The sequence below is a fragment of the Mizuhopecten yessoensis genome, unplaced genomic scaffold, assembly GCF_002113885.1.
Source record: "Mizuhopecten yessoensis strain PY_sf001 unplaced genomic scaffold, ASM211388v2 scaffold716129, whole genome shotgun sequence".
NCBI classification, from domain to species: Eukaryota; Metazoa; Mollusca; class Bivalvia; order Pectinida; family Pectinidae; genus Mizuhopecten; species Mizuhopecten yessoensis.
The window spans coordinates 176,897-186,827 of record NW_018479962.1 but is presented as its reverse complement, the minus strand read 5'-3'; the positions used below and the strand labels follow the sequence as shown (position 1 = coordinate 186,827).

The 9,931-nt window shown below is 41.8% G+C and overlaps 1 protein-coding gene across 1 annotated transcript in view; it reads left to right on the top strand.

Moving 5' to 3' along the window:
- The window catches only part of LOC110441782 (glycosylphosphatidylinositol anchor attachment 1 protein-like), a 32,990-nt gene that overhangs the window by 12,237 nt on the left and 10,822 nt on the right, over positions 1-9,931 (top strand). The window contains exons 6-11 of the mRNA XM_021485033.1: positions 658-759; positions 2,913-3,109; positions 5,949-6,145; positions 6,604-6,757; positions 8,678-8,980; positions 9,510-9,707. Coding sequence (XP_021340708.1) covers positions 658-759; positions 2,913-3,109; positions 5,949-6,145; positions 6,604-6,757; positions 8,678-8,980; positions 9,510-9,707 — 1,151 coding nt within the window. The remainder of the gene's footprint in view (positions 1-657; positions 760-2,912; positions 3,110-5,948; positions 6,146-6,603; positions 6,758-8,677; positions 8,981-9,509; positions 9,708-9,931) is intronic.

Below are 9,931 nucleotides of genomic sequence, written 5' to 3'. Positions count from 1 at the left end.
TAGATCCCACAAGTGTCCGTTCCTGGTCGTACTTAAGATAGATCCCACAAGTGTTCGTTCCTGGTCGTAGTTAAGATATATCCCACAAGTGTTCGTTCCTGGTCGTAGTTAAGATATATCCCACAAGTGTCCGTTCCTGGTCTTACTTAAGATAGATCCCACAAGTGTCCGTTCCTGGTCGTACTTAAGATAGATCCCACAAGTGTTCGTACCTGGTCGTAGTTAAGATATATCCCACAAGTGTTCGTTCCTGGTCGTAGTTAAGATAGATCCCACAGGTGTCCGTTCCTGGTTGTACCTATTCAGTGATAAAACCTTGTCTGGTGAGAGGCTTCTTAAATCTCTTCGACCCACTTTAATTTCAAGGTCACATGGACCGGATAAATAGCGTCTTCTGTTAACCATTAGGCCTTAAGAGTTGTGATGTCCAGTTCAGCTTGGTGGACTGCAAGCCATCTTGTTATTGACTCTGTTTATCTGTCAGATATCAACTGTTTAAGTTTCCTGTGTGTTTTCATGTACATTCCTGTACATGTCTCTAAATTGAGGAAATAAAGTTTATTTGATTGAAAAACAGACTAAATTGTAATCAAATGGGACATGTTTTTAGTTATACTGTATGAATGTGTCTGATATTGAACCATTTTTGTGTTTCAGAGAAGACTTACTGGGCCAAAGATATCATTTTCCTGTTCACAGACCATGAACAGATAGGCATCCAGGCCTGGTTAGACGGTTACCATGACATCAAAGCAGATTGTAGGTCAAAAGTGAATTTCTTATTCTAGGACTGAAACAGTGATTATAAAGAACAAAAGCCTGATAAAGTTTTCTTAGATGAAATGTGTTTATACAGCATTTGTTTATTTATGAATTTCACTAAAATTTGATTGATACAAATAGTGCAATTAAGATTTATTTTTTGTTTCAACATAATTAATGTCTTCAGGTGTACCATGACCTTGAAAACAATATGTAATTTAAGGTTCCCCATACCACTGCTTAAACTTACACTATAGGACATTGTATGTACTGTAAACTTCTCTCTGGCTTAACTATAGCTTTAGTTAATCCTGGTTAATAATAGAACCATACTTTGTGCTGCTTGTGAGAATCAACAAAAGGAGAAACAGAAATGCATCGGCCAAACTGGGGTTCAAACTCGGGACCCTCCAAACTCTAGACAGACAATCTTACCAATTGAGCTACCTGGTCGCCAACCAGGTCCAGTGCTGTTACATTCCTCCTAGACCAGGGTTTGAACCCTGGACCTCCGATCATTATACAATTAATGTACTGCCACTCTAACCAACAGAGATACCTGGTCAGCTAAAGTCACCTGGCCCCGCCACAGTAACTGTTATATTCTGTAGGGCATCGCCTGGCCCCACCACAGTAACTGTTATATTCTGTAAGGCATCGCCTGGCCCCACCACAGTAACTGTTACATTCTGTAGGGCATCGCCTGGCCCCACCACAGTAACTGTTATATTCTGTAGGGCATCGCCTGGCCCCACCACAGTAACTGTTATATTCTGTAAGGCATCGCCTGGCCCCACCACAGTAACTGTTACATTCTGTAGGGCATCGCCTGGCCCCACCACAGTAACCATTATATTCTGTAGGGCATCGCCTGGCCCCACCTCAGTAACTGTTATATTCTGTAGGGCATCGCCTGGCCCCACCACAGTAACCGTTATATTCTGTAGGGCATCGTCTGGCCTCAACACAGTAACTGTTACATTCTGTAGGGCATCACCTGGCCCCACCACTGTAACTGTTATATTCTGTAGGGCATCGCCTGGCCCCACAACAGTAATTGTTACATTCTGTAGGGCATCACCTGGCCCCACCACGTTAACTGTTATATTCTGTAGGGCATCGCCTGGCCCCACCACGGTAACTGTTACATTCTGTAGGGCATCACCTGGCCCCACCACAGTAACTGTTACATTCTGTAAGGCATCGCCTGGCCCCACCACAGTAACTGTTATATTCTGTAGGACATCACCTGGCCCCACCACGGCAACTGTTACATTCTGTAGGGCATCCCCTGGCCCCACCACTGTAACTGTTATATTCTGTATGGCATCGCCTGGCCCCACAACAGTAATTGTTACATTCTGTATGGCATCACCTGGCCCCACCACAGTAACTGTTATATTCTGTAAGGCATCGCCTGGCCCCACCACAGTAACCATTATATTCTGTAAGGCATCGCCTTGCCCCACCACAGTAACCGTTATATTCTGTAGGGCACACGTTTTTCCTGCAGTGGGACAGGGATCCTTAAAAAATAACTTCAGGCAGAACAAAAAAATGCTATTTTTGTCTCACCGCCACAAGGTAGCGGAAGCGAGACTGGGGTGTTGCTTGTTGCTTTTTCGGGGACGACGTCAACATCAAGTTTTTGCGATAAAGTTAGTATCACTGAAATTACAAGTGCTAGACCAACCAAACTTGCACCATAGATGCATCTTAGGTAGTACATCTCAACCCATGCATCAAATGCTGGATGTGGCCTACCTTTCATGGTCTATTGACTTTGTCAGCATCCACATCAACATTAAGTTTTTGCGTTAAAGTTAGAATCTCTGAAGCTATAAGTGCTAGACCAACCAAAGTTGACATGTGCCTTGATGGTCAATCGGGGCACAGGCGAGACATATCAATCCAAATAGCTTGTCCAATATTAGTTTTACCTCATTTTTGGAAGAAATTTTGCATACAGTTTAGAATTATTTTCCCCCAAATTGCACGTAAATGATGCATCCTTAATTACCAATGACAATGTGCAAAAATCTTATTTTGAGAAAGATAACATTAAATTTTTGAACATACAATTTCTTGAGCAATAAAGTATTGGATGATGATTTTACACATTTTAGGAAGTGGGCATTTTGTTTGTACAGATATACAGCCGGGTGAGTTGATGGGACGCAGTGGTCAGATCCAGGCTGCACTTAATCTGGAGATTCCAGCTGGAAACATTCAAAACTTTAATGTCAAGATTGAAGGGCTCAATGGCCAACTTCCAAATCTTGACTTCTTCAACCTGGTGGTGAGGCTGTGTAAGAGAGAAGGTGTTGATGTCACCCTTCACAAACAGGTAGGACTAAGTACTGTTGTCATCACCCTTCACAAACAGGTAGGACTAAGTACTGTTGATGTCACCCTTCACAAACAGGTAGGACTAAGTACTGTTGATGTCACCCTTCACAAACAGGTAGGACTAAGTACTGTTGTCATCACCCTTCACAAACAGGTAGGACTAAGTACTGTTGTCGTCACCCTTCACAAACAGGTAGGACTAAGTACTGTTGTCATCACCCTTCACAAACAGGTAGGACTAAGTACTGTTGTCGTCACCCTTCACAAACAGGTAGGACTAAGTACTGTTGTCATCACCCTTCACAAACAGGTAGGACTAAGTACTGTTGTCGTCACCCTTCACAAACAGGTAGGACTAAGTACTGTTGTCATCACCCTTCACAAACAGGTAGGACTAAGTACTGTTGTCGTCACCCTTCACAAACAGGTAGGACTAAGTACTGTTGTCATCACCCTTCACAAACAGGTAGGACTAAGTACTGTTGTCGTCACCCTTCACAAACAGGTAGGACTAAGTACTGTTGTCATCACCCTTCACAAACAGGTAGGACTAAGTACTGTTGTCGTCACCCTTCACAAACAGGTAGGACTAAGTACTGTTGTCATCACCCTTCACAAACAGGTAGGACTAAGTACTGTTGTCGTCACCCTTCACAAACAGGTAGGACTAAGTACTGTTGTCATCACCCTTCACAAACAGGTAGGACTAAGTACTGTTGTCGTCACCCTTCACAAACAGGTAGGACTAAGTACTGTTGTCATCACCCTTCACAAACAGGTAGGACTAAGTACTGTTGTCGTCACCCTTCACAAACAGGTAGGACTAAGTACTGTTGTCATCACCCTTCACAAACAGGTAGGACTAAGTACTGTTGTCGTCACCCTTCACAAACAGGTAGGACTAAGTACTGTTGTCATCACCCTTCACAAACAGGTAGGACTAAGTACTGTTGTCGTCACCCTTCACAAACAGGTAGGACTAAGTACTGTTGTCATCACCCTTCACAAACAGGTAGGACTAAGTACTGTTGTCGTCACCCTTCACAAACAGGTAGGACTAAGTACTGTTGTCATCACCCTTCACAAACAGGTAGGACTAAGTACTGTTGTCGTCACCCTTCACAAACAGGTAGGACTAAGTACTGTTGTCATCACCCTTCACAAACAGGTAGGACTAAGTACTGTTGTCGTCACCCTTCACAAACAGGTAGGACTAAGTACTGTTGTCATCACCCTTCACAAACAGGTAGGACTAAGTACTGTTGTCGTCACCCTTCACAAACAGGTAGGACTAAGTACTGTTGTCATCACCCTTCACAAACAGGTAGGACTAAGTACTGTTGTCGTCACCCTTCACAAACAGGTAGGACTAAGTACTGTTGTCATCACCCTTCACAAACAGGTAGGACTAAGTACTGTTGTCGTCACCCTTCACAAACAGGTAGGACTAAGTACTGTTGTCATCACCCTTCACAAACAGGTAGGACTAAGTACTGTTGTCGTCACCCTTCACAAACAGGTAGGACTAAGTACTGTTGTCGTCACCCTTCACAAACAGGTAGGACTAAGTACTGTTGTCATCACCCTTCACAAACAGGTAGGACTAAGTACTGTTGTCATCACCCTTCACAAACAGGTAGGACTAAGTACTGTTGTCGTCACCCTTCACCAACAGGTACTTGGAACAATACTGCAGCTTCGGTTTTCTGATTGGAAAAAAAATCACCCTAAACTGGCCTCTAGTTGGTTGAAATTTAGATGTTGACCAATTTTGCTCAAATTTCTAGGTAGGTGTATAATGGTACCACGAGTACTACTTCCATTAGCATCATTGGTGTCTGTGGGGGTAGTTTGGGGGACTTTTGTGTGGCCCCATTACACTCAGTACCTGTTCTGTCCGTTATTATCAGGCCGATCCCTACCTGTGGAACACATTGGTGTCTGTGGGGGTAGTTTGGGGGACTTTTGTGTGGCCCCATTACACTCAGTACCTGTTCTGTCCGTTATTATCAGGCTGATCCCTACCTGTGGAACACATTGGTGTCTGTGGGGGTAGTTTGGGGGACTTTTGTGTGGCCCCATTACACTCAGTACCTGTTCTGTCCGTTATTATCAGGCTGATCCCTACCTGTGGAACACATTGGTGTCTGTGGGGGTAGTTTGGGGGACTTTTGTGTGGCCCCATTACACTCAGTACCTGTTCTGTCCGTTATTATCAGGCCGATCCCTACCTGTGGAACACATTGGTGTCTGTGGGGGTAGTTTGGGGGACTTTTGTGTGGCCCCATTACACTCAGTACCTGTTCTGTCCGTTATTATCAGGCCGATCCCTACCTGTGGAACACATTGGTGTCTGTGGGGGTAGTTTGGGGGACTTTTGTGTGGCCCCATTACACTCAGTACCTGTTCTGTCCGTTATTATCAGGCCGATCCCTACCTGTGGAACACATTGGTGTCTGTGGGGGTAGTTTGGGGGACTTTTGTGTGGCCCCATTACACTCAGTACCTGTTCTGTCCGTTATTATCAGGCCGATCCCTACCTGTGGAACACATTGGTGTCTGTGGGGGTAGTTTGGGGGACTTTTGTGTGGCCCCATTACACTCAGTACCTGTTCTGTCCGTTATTATCAGGCCGATCCCTACCTGTGGAACACATTGGTGTCCGTGGGGGTAGTTTGGGGGACTTTTGTGTGGCCCCATTACACTCAGTACCTGTTCTGTCCGTTATTATCAGGCTGATCCCTACCTGTGGAACACATTGGTGTCTGTGGGGGTAGTTTGGGGGACTTTTGTGTGGCCCCATTACACTCAGTACCTGTTCTGTCTGTTATTATCAGGCTGATCCCTACCTGTGGAACACATTGGAAGGCTACCAGAGCTCTCTGAGTAACATGATGCAGATGATGTGGACACAAGCCAGTGGTATCAGCTCCGGTAACCATGGACTCTTCCTCAGGTACCACATCGAGGCTCTCACTTTAGAGGGCGTCGCACCCAAGAAAGGTCAACCCCGAGGTCATGAACGCTCCGGAAGGTAATTAGTTAGTTCTTAGATGTCTCCTATTTGTTTTTCTAGATCTATTCTTTTGTTTTCCATAGCGTCATCATCAGTGTGGTAAGTCTGTTCGTTCAGTATTTTTAGCTGTCGTTCTAGCAAGTTTAATTTGTTTTTCCTTTCTAGACTTTTCTTTAATTGTGGATTTACATAATTCCCATCCTACTTGTATATCTAGTACAGCACTGTCTATTGCATACCGGTATTCATTAATAACCTGTTTTATTGTTTTGATATACTCATCATCAGTTGGTTAGTTCTATGTGAAAATGTTTAGGTATATAACAGATAAAAAAAGACCTGTTATCCAAGTGTCTGATGTAAGTTACAGTTTAATCTAACTATTAACACTTTGCTGTGTTCAGTTTCCCAAAATATGTGAGGCATTCTTGATGAAAACAAATCTAGTATAATTTATGTGAGTTTCATTATTTCAGGATTATTGAAGGAGTGTTTAGAAGTCTAAATAATCTGCTGGAACGATTCCATCAATCTTTCTTCTTCTACATTCTGCCAACGACTTCCACGTATGTGTCCATTGGTGTCTACATGCCACCGTTTGGACTGATCTGTGCTGCTGGCCTTATCAAAATATCCTTTACATTATTGTTAGCTATAAGAATTTCATCAGATAAAATGTTAAGCCTTTGGTCATGACAGTGTAGAATTCACCAATAAAAGTACTATTAATATCCAATATATATATATAATATTTTGTAATATATTTAATATTTCTCTTTTTAAAATGTATGAAATATTTGTATTATTTTAGGTATATTGTGTAAGGTAACATTCGGTATAATTTGTTAGATAGCATATACCCTTAAGTGAAGCAAATCATCTGAATTTCTACACAAATTACAGGTGAAATGTTTAAGGTAGCATATATCCTTAACTCTAACACAAATCACAGGTAAAATGTTTAAGGCAGCATATATCCTTAACTCTAACACAAATCACAGGTAAAATGTGTAAAGCAGCATATATCCTTAACTCTAACACAAATCACAGGTAAAATGTGTAAGGTAGCATATATCCTTAACTCTAACACAAATCACGGTTAAAATGTTTAGGTAGCATATATATCCTTAACTCTTACATAAATCACAGGTATAATATGTAAGGTAGTAAATAACCTTAAATCTAACACAAATCACAGGTAAAATGTTTAAGGTACCATATATCCTTAACTTTTACATAAATTTTGCTTGTATAATGTAGCCTGCTGTTTTTTGTGTCACCTGCAACGCAAGGCAACATATAGGTATTACTTTGATGGCGTCGACTGCGTCGTCTGAAACAAGCCCTTGGGTTAATTGAACTCAAACTTGGTATACTTATTGCAAACGAGTTCCCATTTCAGAAGTTTACATATATTTTTGATGGAGTTATGGCCCATTTATTGCCAAATAAGGGCATTGTGTAGTAAACATAAATGCAAACACTTTTTTTGATTTTTTCATCAATTCCTTTTAAAATTTGCACGGTAATGCTAGAAGCAATAATGTTCAACATTTGTTACAGATTTTCGAGTTTCAACTTTCCGCGTTTTGGCATATCACGCTTGACATAGCAACGCTGTTCATCGTTTTTGCCGTTATTTTTTGCTTGTTTCGTGATAACTGAAGCCAAAACACTGTTCTCACTTAAGGCGCTGAGCAGGCAACACATCCACTCATGTGGAATTTTTTATTTACCTTCAGTCGGCCTTGATTTACCCTCAGCCGGCCTTGATTTACCTTCAGTCGACCTTGATTTACCCTCAGCCGGCCTTGATTTACCTTCAGTCGGCCTTGATTTACCCTAAGCCGACCTTGATTCACCTTCTGTCGGCCTTGATTTACCCTCAGTCGGCCTTGATTTACCTTCATTTACCTTCAGTCGGCCTTGATTTACCCTCAGTCGGCCTTGTCCACTTTGCGCTTAAGGGTAGCTGTCATGTGTCCATTTGGAATACATGACATTTCTTTTATATATTTGATACTTTTACTCACATTTTACTGGATTTATATGAAATAGATGGAATGTTCAGAAAACAAGGTTAGGACTGTTTTTCAGACTAAACTGTAGGTGAGGGGTGGGAGGCACTATTTCTGAGACCTCGCCATCCATGAAATATCAAAATTGTTTTAATATCAGGAATGGTGGGCAGATCTGGATTTAATCCAACTACCCATAATGTATAAAAATAGGTGCCCCCCCCCCCCATAAAATAAATTTTATTATTCCTGACATGATTCATAAATGTATAAGTTATATTTTTGATAAACACCAGCCATTGTCAGGAACTATGTGATATCATTTCACGATACTTAAAGTTAGAATAAAATTTAAGACACAGTTTACATTTGAATGATTCAAAAAAGACCTTTGAACTTGTTTAATGAAATTTATATGTGGGATCTGAATTCGTGACAACTAATCGATCTAATGAGATGGATTGTAATTTTTTCACCTATTAAATTGTACATGAATAATGTAGACGATTATTGCTCCCTAACCTTGGTGTAAGCTATAGCCCTGTGGGTAGCACTGACAGCCCGCGACAACGAAAGTAAGGAAACAACCGAGGAGGCAGAGGATGGAGACGGCAAAACCAAAGAGACAACGGATGAGGAAAGCTCACAGGAGACGGAGGACGATGAATTGGCTAGTGGAGATAACACCGCTAAAAATGACAAGGAAAAGACAAAGAGCAAGACTGAGAAGGAGGCGGAGGAGCTGCTGAGGAGTCTCAAAGAAGGTCTAGGTGGGGAGGAGGGTTTGAATGCTGATAAACAACAGCAGTTACAGGACCTGCTGGATGATGCTGCGGTGAGCATTTAAATAATTACCTATGGGCATTAGATTAAATGTTATATTTGGAAAAAAATATTTTTAAAACAACAAAAAACAAAACATTATACCAGGGTACAGTGGTGCTCTATGAGACTTGTCTTTTGTGTCTTTATTAACTCCGATACAATTTTGCACTTTGTTCTCTGGAAGAGTCACACTCATTTTGAGGTATTTTGTTTTGCCTTTAGGGGTGTAGAATTCCAATTGCCTGACGCCCCAATTGCAAGGCTGGTACATTTTACATCTGGGCTTGGGAAATTTTCAATGTTTATTATGTAATTATAGGTTGGGCAAAATCTGCCTGTTGGCTTAGCCAGTGCTCCAAATTAGAAATCGTACAACCCTGATCTGTAAGAACCTCATTTGTTATAGATATAGTTTTCTCAGTCAGAGGTCTATTTATGGTACATGCATTATGTTTCTCCAGTATCCCTGACTTATTTGAAGTGTATTATTATACTCTACACCTGTTGGAGCCTCACTTACTTTGATTTTTTCCCTGTAGGAGTCCCCGACTGGGCTGTTGTCAATCCTTCCGTTGATCCTGATTTCTGTGCTGATGGGACTACTCTCTTACACGGGCCCGGAGTTTATCACTAGTGTGGCGCCACCTATCCGTATGAAAATTGACGATGTGATCACGTTTGGTCTGATGGCGCTATTCACAGCATCCTTGTTGTTTCCACGAATGGTGGGAAGGTTTGTACACCAACACAGATATGGGCACATAACCTATTTCTGCCAAAATCAAATATACTCAGCAAGATTTTAGACACTCTTGACCAGATTGTAGACACTCCCCTCTCCGTTTATCTAGTATACTGGACCAGATTTTTTATCTAGTATACTGGACCAGATTGTAGACACTCCCCTCTCCGTTTATCTAGTATACTGGACCAGATTGTAGACACTCCCCTCTCCGTTTAT